This window comes from Megalops cyprinoides, chromosome 3, assembly GCF_013368585.1.
Source record: "Megalops cyprinoides isolate fMegCyp1 chromosome 3, fMegCyp1.pri, whole genome shotgun sequence".
In the NCBI taxonomy this organism is placed as follows: Eukaryota; Metazoa; Chordata; class Actinopteri; order Elopiformes; family Megalopidae; genus Megalops; species Megalops cyprinoides.
The window spans coordinates 23,352,962-23,374,471 of record NC_050585.1 but is presented as its reverse complement, the minus strand read 5'-3'; the positions used below and the strand labels follow the sequence as shown (position 1 = coordinate 23,374,471).

The 21,510-nt window shown below is 43.0% G+C and overlaps 3 protein-coding genes across 18 annotated transcripts in view; all 3 read right to left on the bottom strand.

The window, feature by feature from the left end:
* LOC118774311 (protocadherin gamma-C5-like) overlaps positions 1-3,064 on the bottom strand; it is a 195,078-nt gene extending 192,014 nt beyond the window's left edge. The window contains exon 1 of the mRNA XM_036523579.1: positions 525-3,064. Coding sequence (XP_036379472.1) covers positions 525-2,945 — 2,421 coding nt within the window. The 5' untranslated portion in view covers positions 2,946-3,064. The remainder of the gene's footprint in view (positions 1-524) is intronic.
* A 1,099-nt stretch (positions 3,065-4,163) lies between these two features.
* On the bottom strand, positions 4,164-6,858 carry LOC118774927 (protocadherin beta-15-like). Its single transcript, XM_036524545.1, has one exon. The coding sequence runs from the start codon at positions 6,728-6,730 to the stop codon at positions 4,211-4,213; it is 2,520 nt and encodes an 839-aa protein (XP_036380438.1). The 5' UTR covers positions 6,731-6,858; the 3' UTR covers positions 4,164-4,210.
* Positions 6,859-17,499: 10,641 nt separating this feature from the next.
* LOC118774924 (protocadherin alpha-C2-like) overlaps positions 17,500-21,510 on the bottom strand; it is a 150,740-nt gene continuing 146,729 nt past the window's right edge. For all 16 annotated transcript variants that reach the window (XM_036524529.1, XM_036524532.1, XM_036524544.1 and 13 more), the window contains exon 4: positions 17,500-18,669. In XM_036524529.1, the coding sequence (XP_036380422.1) occupies positions 18,389-18,669 (281 nt within the window). In that variant the 3' untranslated portion in view covers positions 17,500-18,388. The remainder of the gene's footprint in view (positions 18,670-21,510) is intronic.

Here is a 21,510-nt window from a genome sequence, read left to right as displayed (position 1 = left end):
ATGTTACTTTGTCCAATTACTTTTGAGCCCCTGAGAATGGAGAGACTATGTATAAAAATTATTGTAATTCTTAACGGTTTATATGATATTTTTGGTAAAACCCTTGAATTAAAGCTGAATGTCTGCACTTCAATCACGTCTTGATTGCTTCATTTCAAATCCATTATGGTGGCATACAGAGCAAAAATCATGAAAATTGTGTCACTGTGCAATACTTATGGACCTAAGACGCGTGTCTATTCGCAATTCGTTATTAAATTGTTATATGGAGCATTTATGAAAATTGAAAGAAGAAAACGCAAATATTTAAGCTAATATATACGATAATCAGAATAGCAAGATGAGAGAACTGTTTCAACTGTGAAACTAACCCGGCATAGGACATATTGACAATTAAAAGTGATTACCGAATGTGCCCTCGAGAGCTGTTCAACAACTTTGCAATTTTTTTAAAAACAGCAGTCTCCCCGGCCAAATGAACTCACACACTTTGAAAATAGGAATGCAAAATAAAAGCAACTTACCAGAACTGAGACGTTTGACCCATTCTCATTTCCGCCGTTCTTTTCGCTGGACTCATTTGGGCTCCTATTCAGTGTCTGATCAGCAGGCAGTGTGACGTCATTGTAAGATCTAGCGAACTTGAAGTCGCTGGTGCGGGAGCCCGTTGTTAAGTACGTGTCATAATTGTAAGAACTGCGGAGAGTTCCTGCTCCTTCCACCTCTGCGTAGTTGGGAGGGAAATATGCGCTGGGAATGGCGACTGCGCTGTCAAACAACAGTCTGGGCTTTCTTCTACGGCAAAAAGTCACGGCCACAGTCAGAATTATGAACGTGAGGAAGAAGGTGGAAACGGAAACCAAGGCAATGATCAAGTAGGATGTTAATTTGGAATTGTTCTCTTCATGAGACATGTCTTTAAACTCTGGAACTTCTGCCAAGTTATCTGAAATCAGTAAATATACTGCACATGTTGCAGACAGAGAGGGCTGTCCGTTATCTTTCACTGAGATAACAAGGTTCTGCTTCATTGTGTCAGATTCAGAAATGTCCCGCTGTGTCCTGATCTCTCCACTGTGGATACCAATAGTGAAAAGTCCCGGATCAGTCGATTTCACGATCTGATAGGACAGCCACGCATTCTGTCCAGAGTCCGCATCCACAGCGATCACCTTGGAAACCAGAGAGCCCGCGTGCGCCGCTTTGGGGACCATCTCAGTCATGAAGGAGTTCCCTGGTGGAGCAGGATATAATATCTGTGGAGAGTTATCATTCTCATCTGTTATGGAGACGCTCACAGTCACGTTGCTGCTGAGTGGAGGAGAACCGTTGTCTCGGGCAACAACGTGGACTTTGAAGCTTCTGAACTGCTCATAATCAAATGATCTCACAGCATGAATAACCCCCGTGTCTCCGTTAATGGATAAAAACGAAGATACCGGAACTCCGCTGACCTCACTGGGCAACAGAGAATAGAAAACCGTGCCGTTCTGTCTCCAGTCCGGGTCTCTCGCCTTTACAGTAATAACGGAGGATCCGGGTTTGTTATTTTCTGCCACGGAGGCTCTGTACGACTGCTCTTCAAATACAGGCGGGTTGTCATTAACGTCTGATACTGATAACTGCACAGTCTTTGAGGAGGATAAGGGCGGAGAACCCTCGTCAGTAGCAGTGATGGTGATGTTATATTCTGAAACAGTTTCACGGTCCATTTCACGATCAGTGACTAAAGAGTAGTAATTTTTGACAGTGGACATTAGTTTAAACGGCGCATTTGACTGGATTTTGCTCCTTATCTTACTATTGTGGCCTGAATCCTTGTCTTGTATATTTATGATTGCAACCTCGGTGCCGATGGGTGAATTCTCGGGTAGAGGTGTCTTTAAGGACTTGATTACTATCACAGGCGAATTATCATTGACATCGTCCACTTCAACAACGACTTTACAATATCCTGCTTGGCCCGCCCCGTCTTTAGCTTTAATATGGATCTCAAAGGAGGGAGTGTCCTCAAAGTCTAACAGTCCCTTCACTTTAATTTCTCCATTTTTCTCATCAATGGAAAAAACATTTCGCGCTTTCGCTGAAATTTGGTTAAATTCAAATATAATTTCCCCATTCGCCCCCTCATCAGCATCGCTAGCGCTAACTTGAACTAATATAGAATCTAAGGGCGCATTTTCAGGCACACTAACTTTGTACACAGCCTGGCTGAACACGGGAATATTATCGTTAGCATCCAGCACAGTGACGTGTATCACTACAGTACCAGATCTCCGTGGAGTCCCTCCGTCATATGCTGTCAAAATCAATGAGAGTTCCTTTTGCTTTTCGCGATCCAGCTTATTTTCTAATACAATTTCTGCAAATTTACCTCGATTTGCATCACTCTCCATGACCAAAATAAAATGCTCGTTCGCAGCAAGACTGTAACCCTGAACTGAATTAATTCCCGTGTCTGGGTCATGAGCTTGATCTACGGTGAATCGAGCTCCCTTTTCAGTGGATTCTGTGATCTCCAGTTTGATTACGTCGTTTGGAAATTTCGGAGAATTATCGTTTATATCCTGTATCTCCAGTACGATGTGATGTAATTCCACAGGGTTCTCAAGAAATATTTCAAAATTCAAAGCGCACGAGGGCCTCTGCGCGCACAGCTCCTCCCGGTCCATCCTCTCATTTACAATCAAGTCTCCAGTCCGCGGGTTAATATCACAGTACCGTTTACCTTCTTCAGAGTCGATCCTCGGTCTCCGAAATGACAGCGTTTTCACATCGAATCCTAAATCCTGTGTGATTCTTCCTATGACAGCTCCGACTTTCATTTCCTCTGGAACAGAATAGCGAACATCTCCGAAACACACTGTGACGGTCATAAGAAGGAGGACAAAGCTGGTCCGCGGTACCTGACCCAACACGACGCTTCCTTTGTACTCAGCACCCATTGTAAGTCGAAATGGAGCAAAATCCCAGTCAAAACGTATGATGGATTTCCAAAAGAAATACAATCAAATCTCACTACCAGCTATATCAAAGTAACAGAAATTTAATCAGCGTCGCCGGGTCTCACACTGAAGTAAAATGTACAGACCAAAGCAGGCAGTTCGGCTGCAGTCTGTAGGCGGGTCGCTGGAGGAATTTCCTTTCTTGGTGAATAGCGACACACCGCGTCTCTTTAGGAAATTAAACACCCCCTGTAGATGGAATATTCCGGTATTTCGGAAAATAGTTTGACCAAAGGCCCGTGTTAAGTTACGTCCCTTCCATGCCTACCCATTTTTTGAAAGGACAGATACATATGAGGTAAGAAATATCATGTCAACCATCAAGGAAAGCAATGCATTAACACTGCAAAAAGTCTTACCGTAGAGAAAACGTCACTGCTGAACTCTGAATGTGAAATCATACGCAAGTTAACCATACACGTTTTCTGACCGCGATGTGCTATGCTCATGGCAGTCATTTCAGCACCACCACACGGACAGCACCTTCGCCTGCTCGGTTTTTATTTGCGAAAGGAGGTGGAGGCCCTTTCATAAAATATCGCACGTTCAGTAATCAGGCGAGCAATAAAGAGAATATAATTTGAACATCAGACAATTTAGCGTTAGACACGGGGAATCATGCGCACAACACTGTCATCGTACAATAACAGTAACCGCGAAGCGTAACTAAGAACTTCTTCCATTAATACCAACATATCAAATAAAACGGACGGGACTGGAGTCGTCAACACAATTAATTTGCACCACACCATGCAACCAGAAATGACAAATGCCTTTTGACAACCTATTCCGTTAAACTCGGATAAATGTATTAAATAAACGGTGGAAATATTAAGAATCCCATCGTCACGAATCCCTATTGTCTATTCACAATGGATGCCGTTTCAGCTATTTTACAAAATAATCATTTAACTTGATAGCATTGCATTTAAAAGCCGCAATAGGTAATCTAAATACCAATCATAAAATACTAAATGTTAAACACTTATACTGGAAGCAGAAATGTGGCTCCCTATGGAATAACCATGGCATCTGAGAAGTGATATTATCCGTGGATACAAGGACGGATGCATTTAGAGATAACAGAATTGAGAAGGCAAACACCAGGGCAACATACCTGCGCAAGAACTCAAAGGTTGACGAGAGGCGTCTGTTTTTTCGTGCCTCATCGAGAAAGCATAACGACAAGTATTTATAAAAACGTTTTAAAATAGAAATATTTTCAACTGAAACTTACAATAACGACAGGAGCATGATGAGAGATCCAATAAAAATGTGAGACTCCAGCACCACAGCACACATTTGGAATTATAAGTGCTTACCGAATCACCGGCTCCCTCGAGATGTGTTAAACTCTGATTAACATCTTCGTTTGTGTCCTTTTTCAGGGTCTGAGCAGCAGGCAATGTGACGTCATTGTAAGATCTAGCGAACTTGAAGTCGCTGGTGCGGGAGCCCGTTGTTAAGTACGTGTCATAATTGTAAGAACTGCGGAGAGTTCCTGCTCCTTCCACCTCTGCGTAGTTGGGAGGGAAATATGCGCTGGGAATGGCGACTGCGCTGTCAAACAACAGTCTGGGCTTTTTTCTACGGCAAAACCACATGGCTACAGTCAGAATTATGAACGTCAGGAAGAAAGTGGAAACGGACACCAAGGCAATGATCAAATAGGAAGTTAACTTGGAATTGTTCTCTTCAAAAGACATATCTTTCAACTCTGGAACTTCTGCCAAGTTATCCGAAATCAGTAAATACACTGCACATGTTGCAGAGAGAGGAGGCTGTCCGTTATCTTTCACTGAGATAATAAGGTTCTGTTTCATAGTATCAGATTCAGAAATGTCCCGCTGTGTCCTGATCTCTCCACTGTGGAGACCAATAGTGAAAAGTCCCGGATCAGTCGATTTCACGATCTGATAGGACAGCCACGCATTCTGTCCAGAGTCCGCATCCACAGCGATCACCTTGGAAACCAGAGAGCCCGCATGAGCAGCTTTGGGGACCATTTCAGTCATGAAGGAGTTCCCTGCTGGAGCAGGGTATAATATCTGTGGAGAGTTATCATTCTCATCTGTTATGAAGACACTCACAGTCACGTTGCTGCTGAGTGGAGGAGAACCGTTGTCTCGGGCAACAACGTGGACTTTGAAGCTCCTGAACTGCTCATAATCAAATGATCTGACAGCGTGGATCACTCCCGTTTCACTGTTAATGGATAAAAACGAGGACACCGGAACTCCGCTGACCTCACTGGGCAACAGAGAATAGAAAACTGTGCCGTTCTGTCTCCAGTCCGGGTCTCTCGCCTTTACAGTAATAACAGAGGATCCGGGTTTGTTATTTTCAGCCACTGAGGCTTTGTACGACTGCTCATCAAATACAGGCGGGTTGTCGTTGATATCTGCAATTTTGAGATTTAAGACAGTGTTTGAAGACAGTGGCGGTGACCCCCCATCTGTCGCGGTGATGGTGACATTGTATTCATTAACTTCTTCGCGATCAAGACCTACTGTGGTTAGTAAAGTGAAGTAGTTCTTGATGGATGATTGTAATTTAAAGGGAAGATTTTCAGAAATGGAACAGAATACCTTGCTGTTATCCCCGTAATCCTGGTCTTTCACATTGATTATCGCTATTTCTGTACCTGGAGCTGCGTTTTCTGAAATTGGATTCGATACAGATTTCACAATTATTAAGGGGGCGTTGTCGTTTATATCTGTAATTTCCACGAGAACTTTGCAGCGCCCGGTTTGACCCCCGCCATCCTCCGCTTGAATTTCCACTTCATAACTAGCGTCCTCCTCATAGTCCAGTTTCCCGGCGACCGTCATTTCGCCGCTTCTATGGTCAATGTGAAATAAATGCTCTGTGTTTTCAGAAGCATGATTAAAATAGTAGGTTATCTCACCATTCGAACCTGCGTCTTTATCTGTCGCACTAACTCTTACAACAAACGTTCCTGGCGGGGCATTTTCTAGCACGCTAACCTCGTATGTCGCTTGTAAAAACACAGGCGCGTTGTCATTGACGTCTATCACTACAACTTGTATATTTACAGTGCCAGACCTGGTCGGATTGCCTCCGTCGACAGCCGTCAGTAGCAAAGAATGTTCTTCCTCCTTTTCTCGGTCAAGAACATTTTTTAGAACAATTTCCACATACCTTTCTTTGTTAATTTGCACATCCAAAACAAAGTGTTCATTCTGCCCCAGTATATAATTTTGAACGGAGTTTATTCCAACATCCAGATCACGAGCTGAGGCTAATTGAAAGCGAGTCCCTTTCGGTGCAGCCTCGCTTATTTCCAGTTTTATCAGATCTTTGGGAAAAATGGGAGCGTTGTCATTAACATCCAGTATCTCCAGTACAATATTATGCAGCTCCAGAGGACTCTCGAGAATAAACTCAAAATGCAGGAGACAGGGTAAGGTCTGTCCGCATAGCTTCTCTCTGTCGATTCTCTCAAGAACAATGAACTCTCCGGAGTTCAGGTCTATCCCACAATATCGCCTCCCTCCCTGGTAATCCACGCGGGCTTTGCGAGCTGCCAGTAGTTTGAAATCCAGATTGAGGTCCTTTGTCAGACTCCCGATGACATATTTAGTCTTTGTTTCCTCTGGAACAGAGTAGCGAAGATCCCCAACAGAGGCCTGTGCAACAGCGAGCAAGAAAAGCGCGCACCGCAGCTGTGGCTGCGCGCTTCCGCGAGCCTTTGCCGCCGCCATCGCCACTGGATAATAATAAAATGTACTTTCGGCGGTATTATTACTATTATTAATACTGCGACCGGGATAACTGTTACTCCGCTGGAGTATTCTGTGTGAAACACACGCAGCGTTGTGTTATGTCGTCAGCGTGCAGTGGTGATACGACTATGCGCAGTTCTATCTGCTGTTTGTCGTAATGAGATGGGAGGGATGCAGTCACCCCCAGCTCAGAGCTGGTGAATAGCGACACCCAGAGACTTAGCGGAAAGACTACTGCATATGTAGAAAAAGCTTATGGATACATACTGCAAATGTAGCGTATAAAAGTGCAGGAATACCCGTAATATGACATATAAAATGTTTTCATGTTCACAGTGACATTCAAGCTGTATCCTGAAAAAAACTCGATAAGCCACAGAATGTCATATGACCAGAATTATTCTATAACCGTTAAACAATTCGTCTGATATCCACAATGTTGCATGTATCAATACATTTAAGCAGCGTATCAAATGTCTTCCTTACACCAGCCGTATTACAATATGACTATAATCGTGGAGAAGGATGTCTATTAATTAAATAACGGAGGCAAGAGGCAAGAGGCAGGAATTTGCCTCAAAAGGCAAAGAAAAGAATGTTCATATCAATAGGATAGCTGGTTGCTTTACATTACATTCACATTTTGCAAGTTGGCAGACATTGTTATCCAGAGCGACTTAGAAAGCAAGGCACAAATGTGCATCTAACAACGTCACACATACAGTGGTTGCCTACACAGAGAACACTGCAGACCATATCTGAACATTTGTCAATCTATTACATTGTGCTAAATTCACAATGTCAGGATGAATCTGGCATAAAGATTCACGTAGAAAACGCACAGACTCCTGGGCACATGGAGGCGCACTCAGAGAGGCCGGTAAGATGGGCGCAAGGAAGCCTGTGACCGCTGAGGAAAGAGAGCTGCGACTGAGAGCGGTCCTACACTCTGCTCTCTGCGGTCTTGCGCTAGGCAGCGGCACTCAGAGCATCATGCGAGAACTGCACGGGAGAGAAAAAGCCTGACTTCACGTTTGCGGCACGGGATTCCCGGCGGTGGCGCTCGTCTTTCGACATGAACACATTTTGAAGGAAAAGAACATGGCAAAAGGAACATCACGTCTCACTCTCACGCCATATCAACACTTTTCGTTCTTATTCCGTGTTTTCATTTGTATTTAGTTGCACCATTACTTTACATAGCAACCTACACTTACGGGAGTATATTAGGACGGTGTATTACCATTCCTAAAGGTCATATTTCTTAAAAAAAATAATGTCCTACTTCATTCTTGTAAATAAAAATAAAGCAAACTGGTGAGAAGATTTAAAATCATAAAAACAACAAAACTAACAACAGAACCAAACCACAACGATGCATTCCGACTACAGAAGCGAAGTTTTGACCATACGGGTCTTCATTCAGCACACGTACATGAACAAATAAAAACAGCCATAAATTCTCTTATCAATGATATCTTTAGCCAGTGTCGAGTCTAACCTGGGAGTCCATGTAGACAGAGTCATAAGCCACTTATAATTTTAAATAACACGTCTCGCCATTTCTTGCAAAAGCAAGTCGCTTATTGTGACGTCAGCATGGAGCTGAAGCCACTGAAGGCTCGGCTAACCTTGGCATCTCAATTAAAATCGTACTGATACATTTTGATATAATAATAAATTCAAACATGGCCTTGCAATAAACTCGGATTCAAATATTTTTAAACAGGTTTTATTATTCATAAATAATTAAATCCACTTGTGTGGGCGACAAAAACAAACACACGCAATCCACAACATTGTTTCTAAGTCCTACAGGCTTTTTAATAAATAAATGTGTTTAGAAGATAATACAAATAAAAAATGGCTTTGGTGAAAGGGACTTCTGCTTGTTAGATTACGAAAAAGATTTAACTTAATGGGGTTAATTAGCCTGTGTCCACTTTAATGTTAACGGAAGTCTTAAATAAATACAACGTTGCAGAGTGCACTGAAAACGTTAATAAGCCTATGATATTGTATTATTGCATAACATTCATTATACCACTACATCTGCTAAATCATTGTAACATATGAATGTAATGTAATGAAATGAATGTAATGCATTTAGTACATTACATTAAATACATTTATAATTATTATTATTATTATTATTATTATTATTATTATTAGTAGTAGTAGTAGTAGTAGTTGTAGTAGTAGTAGTAGTAGTAGTAGTAGTAGTAGTGGTGGTGGTGGGAAAACTATTATTATAATAATTAATAACAACAACAACAACAACAACAACAATAATAAAAAGAAGAAGAAGAATTTTTTAAACACTTAGTTTTCTGTGGCTTTTCTGCAATACATATATAAGATGATCAGACACACATGTTGCACATGCTACATAGAGGAATGTTATTACTGATATCGAAATTATTATCATTGCTCTGCCCAAAAGCAGCCCAAGGCCCTTGTTAATGATAGTGTACATAAGTGCACAATAACTGTGAGCAGTGTCACTGTGGAGATAGAGTGGGATACAGAAACATGGAAAAGAAAGTTACCTGTTTGACCTGTGAGCAAATACATCCTATCCAAGATGCATCATAGTGTTTCCAAGCATAAGGAACTGAATGAGGCAGGGGCTCGAAATCAAAGAGGGAGAAGCTCAAACAAGTAAAACAGGAGAAGAAAACAGACTCCAGGCTGCAGAGTGATACCACACTATCATGTTTTAAGAAACACTTACATGCTGAGTCCATCCTCCAGGGGGCGCAAATGGGATTTTAGAAATAAGCTGGCCTGCCTGATGGCTGCTTAGGCATAGTGCAGGTCCAGGGAAAATCTCCCAAAAATAATAATAATAAATCATGTAGAGATTCAACCTAGAAGAGCTTCTCTCTGTTGATTGACTCCTAAAGTAAAACATCTGTGGTAACAGGTACCCTGAAACATATGCCCTCTCCGCCTGTCTACCTCAGAAAATCTCCATCCTGACTCCTTCCCCACATTATTGGTCTTGAAAGGAGAGTTCCATCAACAATGGGGCCTGTCAAAATACATACAGCTGAAACTTATTTAAATTAAATGCAATTTGACACTCATCTCACAGTGCATTAAAACAAGGCTACATCAATCAGTGCCTTCCAATAATCCCCTCTGTTCAGATGGATGCACTTTACAACTCCATGGGCTGGGTCTGATGTCAGCATAGTACACTGATTCTGCTCTGATAAATTTAACTCTCCAGTTTAAGATGGTGTTGATCATAGTGCAGTACTCTAATCCTACACTGTAATAGATTTAACACTTCATTCTAAAATGGTGCCAATCCCAGTATAGTGCTCTGATATAAGTGATTGAACATTCCAGTCTGAGATGGTGGTACAGAGGTACCAACCTATAGCCTGTCCTCTCCACTAGGCCTCTAGTAGATAGTCAGGGGACTTAAAACTGAGAAATAGCATATATTCAATGCAAGATCAGTTCAATATCAGCACACACTTTTGATAAACCCTTCTGATTATAAGTGGGCATTGTTCTGAAGTGAAGCCATGGGAAATGTAGGGCAGGATACTTAATACTATATTGACACAGACAGCAAACTGAACTGCAAAGAGGACAAATAAGTATGAGGACTAATAAGTTTGAATTCAATACTGTGTAGAAGGGTAAAACCACAGTTCTTGTTTGTAAAGCTTTGGTGTCTTGCTGTGCTACCTCTACATTAGCATCTCTGATTCAATAGAGGTGACATAGTAACATTTTTGATGTAAAATGATAGCATTCCTGTTAATATAAACATAATGGTTAAACATTTGTGGTGCATCCCTGTTCTGATGTTATGGGCAAAGTTAAGTTCATCATTTAGTTTTAATCAGGTTTTTCATGCGTCTGGCTGCAGAGGCAAGGCTGTATGCAAGATATTACCACCTGCCTACATGTAATGCAGAGACATGTTGCCTTCACGTCTAATTAGGAAAAAAGATAATGTTATAACTGAATCTTAAAAGGTTTATTGCAAACTGTGATGGACGCTCAGAGCAAAAGTGAAGAGTGCAACAGTCGCACCACAGCACGGTGAGACGCTGAGTCTGTCAGTCGTAATGAAGAAAAACCGAACATGACGTTTATGTGACGTTACTGAAAAGAGCAGGGCTTGTGTTCCAAAGGAGACTCAAAAACCGAATTGAACCAATTCGTATTTTATATTCTTATTTTACTTTAAATATACCAGCGCTTCAGAAAAAGAAATTGCACAGAGGCAACTCTCTCAGACACCTCAGCTTTACTCTCGCAGATAATTAATGTCGTATTAATGAAGGTGTTTGATTTCCACAAAGCTTGACCTGTCACCCGTGTCTTCGTTTTCGCTCATGGCATCTGGGACGCTAGATTCCACGAGCCAAACAACACTCACCTTTTTTACTCGTTGTCTGCGTTTCTGTCCCCATTCCTGATTCAATGGGGCACTATTGCACGCCATCAGGAAGAAAACTGCTATGGTATTGTGCATTATGGGAATTGAAGTCTCCGAAAACGGAGACGCCGAGGAGGCTGGTGAGAAAGGGAGGAGACGGGAAATACGGGAAATGAAAATAATAATAATAATAATAATATAACACGACACAATACGTTTTCTTTATGGTGGTGGCAAATCTCATTTCATTTTTTCGATGATTGGAGATTATGCGTAACATTCAGATTTTATTGATTTAACACGAAAGCGTGCATTTCAAACTGCTGGACAGAAAATGGCACGTAGTTTCTTTCCAAAGCCTCAGTCTGCACTACGTCTAGTAAATATTACAATGCGGATACCTTAATGTATCTATTGAACTTCATATTCTTGTCTATGCGTTTTCTCGCCTTTTGTTAAATTTATAAAATGCAAATGTTTTGTACTTTTTTTCTCGTTTGAAATTAAATTGATGAAACGGGCCATCTAAAACACATGCACACATGTAAGCACGCAGTGTTCACACAGGATATGACTTGTGTTGAAAATGTATTTCCTATAGCCCACCGCTTTTCAGGGAGATCATTTCCTCTAAATGTCACGCTTTCAGGTGTGTCATTTGGCACTTTTGGACCAGCAAAGCTAAACTGATTCAGAGCCCAAAGCAAAGCAGTAGGGACCTGATTCAGCCATAGCACAGAAAGGATTACTAGTGAATGCAAGGTACCACTGCCTAGAGTTAGGAGTGCTGCATTCACTGATCTGCTGAATCCACTGAAAGACTATATTCATTTAACAAAGAAACATGCAGGTCTCTGAACCTCAGGGTATGGCCTTTCCACTTCCAAAACTTTGCCAGAGTGACCCTATTATTAGTGATTATTAGTGGTAATTCCAGTTTATCTGTTTGTATATTTAAAAAGCAGTTCAGACCACATGGAAGTACGGTGAGAAACTACCTTTTTAAAAGCTTTGTGTTTAGTTCGGTTGATCAGTGAGACTGAATTGATAAAATGTTTTGTTTTTTTTCTGTATACAGCTGAGGCCAAGGTTTGATCAATGAAAAGTATTGACACAGTCTTACTGAGAAGATACTACACCTCCAGTTTCTGGCATCTGTAATACAGTGCCCTGGAAGATGTAATAACTGCTGATCTGTATGAGAAACACATCAGATGGTCGGATATTTTCCCCTTCTTTGAGGCTTTGTGAATGCATCACTTTTAAACGCATCCCCCTGCATCAGAAATAGTCCCGTTCTATATTCTGTGTTGTGGGTGTGTTCAAGGCTGTTTCTGATGGTGCTGCCCTGATTGCTGATCTGGGTTTTCTAGACTGGACTCCAGCATATCAAAAGACCTCGTTGCACTCCGGGATGGAGGGGGACTGCACCAAACACCTGCAAATGGCCCTGCTGACATTCTGAACCTCTCCAATATTGTCTCACCGCTATGTATATATTTTTTTCTGTTTACATTTGTTCATTGAAGTAGCGACCATGTTTTCGGCTTGATGTTTAAGCCACTGGCCAGAGATCACAGGCCTGACCCCACGTTTCACATACTATCCCAATCCACCCTGAGCCCACGCATCACACTCCACCCCATCCCATCCAAGGCCAACCATCTGGACCAATTTAGGCCTGAGTTTCCTGAGGGACATGGGGAGAGAGAGGAGCCAAGAGGCTTTTCCTCTTAGTGTAATGAAACTGGTGTCCAGCTCTGCCTCTGGGCAGCAGTGAATTACTGGGCTAATCAACTCCTGCATATTCCAGTATCTTAATGACGGTGCCCTTCAAATCTTCGGTGCACTGCCCTGCTCTGCCTCTATTTCTCTCCCTCCTTGCTCTGTCTCTCTCTCCCTGATGTTGATATCCCACTTGTTTGCTCATCATTTAATTTTCCCTCATTTCTTGCCCGGCTCATTTCCTGACAGACAAGCTGATTACAGTTTGATTGATTGCAGCTATTATTTCCCCCTCCCTCTCTCGCTCTCCTTCTGCCGCTCTCTTCACCTCTTTCTGTGTCTCTCGCTCCCTCTCACTTGTTCTCTCTGTGGGTCTCATGCCCAGCGAACGCCCTGGAGCCATGGGGTCAGCTGAGGGTCAGCCAGCTGAACCTTTTGGGTTGAAGTCTCGACCTGCAAAGTTAGTGGGACTCCGACATGGGCCATGCCACCCTCTCACTGTGCGGGACTGTGCTGATATACAGTGTGTTGCTGTGAAGGACTGTGCTGTTACACAGTGTACTTCTGTACAGGATACAGTGTGTAACTGTGAATCACCATTCTGTTGCAGAATACAGCAATGAACAATCTGAAGTGGACCAAATGAATTGACTATGAATCTGGCCCCTGTAATCAGCAATTGCAGTGATCAGTTTTAGGAAATTGTACCATAGGTGACCTTGGGGTGACTTTACTGCACAAGGGGCACTGCAAGGCCACATGCACACGTACCTGCCTCCAGTCAAGCACACCTTCAGATTCATTTCATATATATCTGCATGTGTCGAGTCACCCATGTGTGCACCTGATGGTACATGCCTGCTATTGACTTTTCATCACAGCTCTGCAGAACAATGAACACTAAAGCCTGGCACATGGACACTGGGGCCCTTCAGCTGGGTCCTCATCAATGCAAGAGCAGAAGGCTTAAGCAGAAATCACATCTTTGCTTCTTCCTCCAGCCATGGGGAGGAATCTGTATCACCCAGATGCAGTTTGAGGCTGAAAGTAACTAACAAGTTGTGTGAGTCTAGCATAAAGCAGGTAGTAGAGAGGTTTCGTGGTGACATCGCTCCCTGAGGTTAGCTAGCCTTGCTGCCTGTGGAGCTGGTAGGAAAGTTGCCTTTAGCACAACTTGTAATGCCATTGATGAGTACAGTTTAATTGTACAAATAGGATGCGGGTTTGGATCTCTCTTGTGGAGGTCCAGACCTCTTCTATGTTAATTACACTTTGAGTTACAATGGCAAACAGTTTACAGTACAAATAATAAAAAACAAATGAATAAATGTTTTTTCTGCAAATATTGCTAAAGACATTCAAACATATTTGCTTATCTGCTCAACTGAAATGAATTGATTATATACTAATGAGTTATTTGATAAATAAATTAATTCTAAAAAAAGAGTAAGATTTGGCATTGAAGGAGCAATGCACTCAGACTTGCAGCCAGAGTGATAGAGTAGCTTATGGAAATAACGGAATTGCCTTATTTGTAAGTGTTGGGGTGAAAATGACATGAAATGTGTCTACTTAGAATACATGACCTCAAGTACATCACAAACTATGTGTCCTATGGCTTTACAATGTAGCAGTGCAGAGAAAAGAGGAGCCACAATAAAGTCAGAATCACACCTTCCCTACTAGTGGACATTATCAGAAACAATCAGAATGAATAAATGTGTTTACCAAATTTGGGGGGAAATGCTAAATTAAACCCCTCTTTCTTAAATGAACCCATGGTTGACGCTTTGCCCTTAAATTTCTGCTTGTTCACTGGACTACTATTTCAGAAGGAAAACTGTTCTGAAGTATATTTGCATATCTAGTTTGGAAGATATGGTTTAAGCTGAAAGTAAATGCTTAATTTTCCTGTATAAATTATCCTGAAACACATAGAATGTTACAGACACAAGGTGATGAAAGGACCGTTGCTGGGAGATGCTTAACACACCCATAGCTTCACACTCTCCATTTCAGCACTGTTGCCATGGAAACTACCTCCAGGACTCAGGGATGGAGAGAGGGCTATGAGAGACAGTGCATGTTTTACCTGAAGCCTTGAAACTTCTCCAGCTCACCCACGGAATCCAGGTGAAACAAAGAAGAGTTAACAGCAGAGTCTCCAGCTGCAGGCAGACTGCTGGCACCACAGCACTGGAGGTACAGTTGGTCAGAAGCTACTGATTTAGGATTGTGCAGGCCAGCAGAAGCATCCTTTATTCAGTGAATAAAGTGAATCTCAGTATCACTTGACATTAGGTGATGCTGTTGGGTATATGGGCCAATCGGTAAGCGGAGAGAGAGTGCAAAAGAAAGGTCCTGAAGATTCATTGGACAGAGCGGAAATTCCTCTAACTGAGCTGAACAGCATAGGCTGGGAGTCTGGTATTCACCCTGCTGAAAGCTGCCGCCTATGGCTTTTCCTGAATCTCAGCTATGACTACTGACAGGGAGGCCAAATGACTAACCTTACCAGTCAGAGCAATCTACAGCAAATGGCCTCTCCTGTCTCTCACCTGCTTTCTGTAGCCAAGAGCATTAAAAATGTGATTTGAATTTGTAAAAATAAAGTCACAAATAAATGAGATGTCTGTGTATTGGTGTGTTTGTGTGTATGCACACGTGCACGTGTGTGTGTGTGTGTGTGTGTGTGTTATATACACCACTAGTCTGACAGCCCTTCACATATTTAAGAAAGAAAACTTTATTGGTGATTTATAAACAGCACGTTACCAGTATCCATAAAATAAAATGAAATAAAAAATCACTAATTCACCGGTACACAGATGAGCAGGTGTACAAAAGTTAATAGGATAGACCTGCACTGTCAGAGTCAACAGTTTAGAGCCATTTATATTGAACTGCAGAACATTACGACACAAGCAGAGAATACACACACCTTTTTTTGCCATTTTTCCTTCTTTGAAATTTTTTTTGGTTCATTTTTTTTTTTCTTTTTTTCTCAAAGGGGTTTTGGGAAAGAGGTCTTCTTATAAGCGCATACATGATTCGGTTTCACATTACAGTGTTATTTAGATCATCATTTCAAAGCCTAACAAAAACGAAAGGTTCTTATTAATTCTCAAAAGTCATAAAGAGTCATAAAATAAAAAGTAAAATTGCATTTGAGAGCATCACACTACAGCATTACATTTATGTAGAAGGTCAGTCAAAGTTTACGTTGACAAGAGGAAAGCAGAACGATTCCTCGGGATGTGGACTATGTTGATCAGCAGAGAGTGTATGTTTCTCAGTGCGTGGTTAATGGAAGAAAAAATCATGAACATAACTATCTATATATACATAATCTCTATATATTGTATCTGTATCTTCTGATTATAACATGCAAACAGTCACTTTGTGATCTGACAGCACAGAACCACAGCGCTGGAGAATGTGGTGGGGGCAGGTGCACAACCAATAGCGGTGATGACATCACTCCTCTGCTTTTTCTGATTGGTCAGTTAGGGGAGAAGTGGGACAGATTATAGCGGACAGAGCTGGGTGTGTGTAAAATAAGTAAACCCCCGAACACTGAATCCCAAAGTCCACGTCTGTTGTTGTTCTCCAACTATGAAAGACTTTACAGTTAACTAATACACACACAATTCTTTTCTTCAGCATATAACCAAATAATCAAAGCATCACAAATAGCTTGTAAGGTTCTCCTTCAGATCAAGGGGAATTATGAGTCCATTTTCTCTGTTTGCACACATAAAAGGGAATAATCACAGAGTACAGCATAAAGCATCTCTCTCTCTCTCCTTTCTGTCTCTCTCTCGCCCTATCCCTCCCTATATCTCTTTCCTCCATCTCTATCACTCCCTCTTTCCTCTTACCAAATCATTCAGTAAGCCCTTTACAGTATCGTACATAAGTGTATTAACTAACTGTCTTTCCTTTATACTGCCTGGCCTGGGTTAAGATGATCTGTTTTGGCTTTACGCTGCCTACGTTGAGTTGAAACAGGTTCCTTGTACAGTCCTGCTCAGTGTTCTTCGGGTGTTCAATATAGGTTGTGAGCAGAACACCCTGGGACTCAGTCTCTGTGAGGAGCAGAAGAAAAAGAGCTCTATGTTCAGATGAAGCTGAGGCCAGGCTGGGCTTTCTTCCCCCTCAAACGGGAAAGCAGCCGAGCCGATCGCAATACAAAGAGACCAGGAAACGCACGGCTGTAGCGCAGCCTCATGGGAGCCCATCACACGGCACAAACACCAGAAGCCAACGAGCTGGCAAAGGAGGACGACCATCGAACATGGAGAAAGAAAGCGAGGGAATCAGGCATGAGTTGAGCGACCATCAAAAATGGAGAAAGAGAGCGAGGGTATCAGGCATGAGCTGAAACAAAGAGGAGGGCAACATTGTTCCAGGCGTTTTCCACCTACTCCCATCACCATCCTGCACTGGAACTCAGTCTGACACACTGCTAAGCTGTCTTCACCTGTGTGTGTATGTGTGAGTGTCTGTGTGTGTGTATGTGTGTGTGTGAGAGAGAGGGAGAGAGAGAGAGAGAGAGAGAGAGAAAGAGAGAGAGAATGAAAGATGTGTGTGTGAGTGCATATGCATATATGTAAGAGAAAGAGTGTGTGATTGTATGTGACCGTGTTCAGCTGTGTATGTGTGCGTGTGTGAGGACACTGTTGTCCATACATCGACCCTCCCAGCCCCTCAAAGCTGTCAGGCAGAGGACAGAGGACAGAAGTGGCTGCCTAAAAATGCTGGCTCATCTCAACTGCCATATCTGGCAGAGTTACATTTCTTTTTTTTTTCTTTGCTTTTTCTGAAACAAAATGTGAATTTGCAAAAGCCAGTTCCCCAGGTTGTCTGAGCTGGGTGGTGATGATTGCGAGTGAGAGAGCAGAAGAGAGGGAGGGAGTAAGACAGAGATGCCAACACTGCTCACATCTGTGGGAGAGCCTCCCTCTTCCTGAGTGCTACGAACGGGGGCACGGTTAGGGGAGTGGCACCAGTGACATCAAAATCACATCCAGCATCCAGCCTGACGGCTTGTTTTGGACTGGGCATGGCCAGGACATAGACACTGGGCCAATTAGAGTCTTGCATGTGATCCTGGCTGGGAGCCAGGCTGCATGAGTGTGTCTCTCTGTGGCACACTCATGGCCTTGGGTTTCTGTTTTGCTTTTGGAGCCAGAACTCCTCTTGACAAATGAGGGAAACTAGCAGTGGGTCAATTTCAGTGACCAACTCCATTCTCTGATGCCAGCATTAAAGTGCTATCAACAGCCTCTCCTTACGGAAGAGGTGAGAGGAAAATAACACTTTAAACTGGGTGGCTCAGGACAGTGGAGGCATGCAAGGAGGACCTCATTTCGTGGAATAACGTGATTTTCATTGATTTTGTTCAACTGACGCGCTGGTGGCACAGGACAGCAGAGAGGCTCTCCTGGGGTTGGTTTGGGCTTTATACTGTCGTTGGTAGCTCTGTGTTAAAGGCTCTTCCCTCCCTACTCCTCTCCGTCCTCCTTCCCTTTCTCCTTCTTGTCCTTCCCCTTCTTCTTCTTCTTCTTCTTCTTGGCCTCCTCCTTCTTCCCGAAGGTGATGAAGTCGCTCTTGTCGTCTCCGCCCTGGTCCTGGCGGATGGAGATGATGGCGGGAGACCCCGGGATGATGAAGGCCTCTGGCACCTCGCCCGGTTTCAGGTGCTGCGGGGGGCCGTAGCGGAAGTGCCAGCTGTTGCTGTTAATGCCGGCGCCCACCGGGGGGGACACCTCCCCGCCCTCCGCGTCTGCAGGAGAGAGAGGCCAGGGTGGGGGAAAGAGGGAGGAAGGGGGAGAGAGAGACGGCATGTCAAAGCAAAGCAAAGGTAAGAATACATTGCCATGTGGGCCAGCTAGAGCAAGTACAGTAATGAATGCTCACACAAACAACACACACACACACACACGCACACACACACACGCACACACACACACACACGCACACACACACACGCACACACACACACGCACGCACGCACGCACGCACGCACGCACGCACGCACGCACGCACGCACGCACGCACACACACACACACGCACACACATACACACACCAGCACATCTCTTCTCTTTCAATTTTCTTCACAACTGTCCCAAAATCAGCCATAACATGCAATATTACCAACAGCAACACCCTCAACTCTAAATCCCTCAACTCTAAATAAACATCACTTACGCCCTCAAGAATAAGGCTAAGTAAAATTTCCTCATAGATTCATAAACTGAAAATGTAGCTGAGACTCGGTACAGCATCCCTCCGTTTCAGGGACTCAGGCAGAAGGCAGATAAGGCGGTTGTGTGTCTCCCCTCATTCCCCTGCTTTTAATGGTATTACTAGCGGCCTTTCCCTCTCTGATACTCAGGCTCTGATGCGCTGCACAACAGCACTGATAAGCTGCGAATCAAATGAAGGAGGGAGGCAGCAGAGTCACATTAGACGCTCACGGGCAGAGCAGAGGACTGTGGGTAAACCAGAGGGGTCAGACATGAAAGGGCGACTGTCTCAAAGGCAGGGGAAGCACAGGCATTAGCAACTGCAGATGACTGGCTCTCAGCATGCTGCTGTAATCTAATATCACAGAAAAAAACACAGGTTTCCAGGCATCGCACCACAAACAGTGGCTACATGGGGATCACACACAGCAAGATGCCCCCCAGCAGGCTCAGAGGGGGGGGGGGCGGCCAGTTGAGCCTGTAGTACAGAGGTGGATTCCCATGTACCTGCTGCCTGCAGCACACCTTTCCCTGGCCAAAGTACTCCACTCACAACTGTAAATGCTGGGTATGTGTTGGAAGTAATTAAATGACACATTTCCTCAAATTACAGTGTAAAGTCCAACTCAAATATAAAAAGCACAAAACAATGAGGTTTTAATTTTCGTAATTGTAGTACAGTAGGTATTTTTGCAGATCAACACAAAAAAGGAGAAAGAGAAACAGGAGTATATAAAGTACTGGGAAACAGGAAAAGAAATCATTCAGGGTCCTGTCTCCCTTCTTTGTCAGGCCAGATTACCATCAACATCACAAGCGATGTTTTCCCTGGCAGTGAGGGAAATATCGTCTAGAATGACGCAGCCACCCCTTGCATGTCTCTGCTGGTGTATCCCCACATGCCTCCTCCATTGCTTGGAGTCACGGGGGATTTGATCACACCTTTCACTGCCATGCCGAGAAAAAAACTCCTCTGTTGGGCTGGGGAAAGGGGACTCTGGACAGAGGTCTAGAAAAGAAGAGCGAATGTTTCAATCTAAGCAGCTGCAGACCAGAGCAGCTCAGTGGTAACTTGTATTGCGCCAAAGACAATCTACATGGGCTGTTCTGCCCCATCTTTCCCCATCTAATCAGGTGGAAATTAGTCCATTACGGAGAGAACCAAGAAACATGAGAAGATGCAAAGAGCTGTAGGGACCTGGTGTGGCAGGGCAATGGAGGACCCTTCCAGTAGCTGCATATAGTATTTTCTGTATTATATTACTTACCCCACACTGGCCAGGGACACGATAGAACATTGGCCTATGATTTCCCTCCCATGTTTCCTTCACTTAGTCAAAATGAATGCAGCCTCATCAATAAAAAAATGTATTCCTGAGGAATAGGGATGGCATCCAGGTCAAATATTAATTTTATTTTTGCTAAAGCTCTGATTATTCATTGAATAATTAAAATATCTAGTGTCAGGACCAAGTCTGTCCAATTGATAACATAAGTGTAGCATTTTGATTAACAGTGTTTTCCATGTGAATACAAGAGATTTTGTGAAAATAAGCAAAATGTGTTTGTAGGTTTGAAAAAAATTTCAAAAGTTCTTTTTGCACACGAACTTAAAATCTTGCTCATCGAGTTCATAGCACAAGTTATAGTGTGTAAACAATTGAGAAAAAACTGTAATGGGTCTTGCATTTATTTTATTTAATTGCATTTATGTGCCTCTTACCAGGAGTATTTTTTTCATTAGTTGTTGGTGACTATTAAATTCAGTTAATATGTGATAAAATACACATTTCATACAGCATATGAACATACTATATCAATTTCGGCATGAGTATATGTAAAGTTAATACACTGAACAAATGTCAGACCATCCACTTTGGAAGAGTTTTTTATGCTGAATATAAAATCTAAAAACACAGACATTCATACATTCACATACACAGGTGCCTGGACTAAGCCACGTCACTGTAGCTATCTTAATGTCTGTGTCCCTCTTTGTAGCACAACACATTCCCAGACTGCAGATGATAGGTAAAGGTGATGCAGGGATGTGATTGGCTAGCTCTGAAGCTGAGGAGAGGGGGTTTAATACAAGGGTGCATAAGATCTCAGAATAAATACATCACTTCTTTGACACTTTGGCACTCAAGTTTGTAGTGTATGCTAAATGTTGCCTTAATCTGCTGTATTAAAATTGTAAGCCCTTAGCATTAAATACTGCAGGGTGCTATTCTGGGGGGGGGGGTGGGGAGGCGGTGTCCATTATTCAGCAGCCACCACGCTCTGTCTAAGACTGTTTGTGTCATTGGAGGCATCTGCATTTTTATTATTTGATATAAAGACTCCTTCCCCCTCCCAGCTGGAGACATGCTCTTA

Bases quoted from the DNA above. Each gene is read 5' to 3' on its own strand.
- LOC118774927 (XM_036524545.1), bottom strand. From the start codon at position 6,730: ATGGCGGCGGCAAAGGCTCGCGGAAGCGCGCAGCCACAGCTGCGGTGC.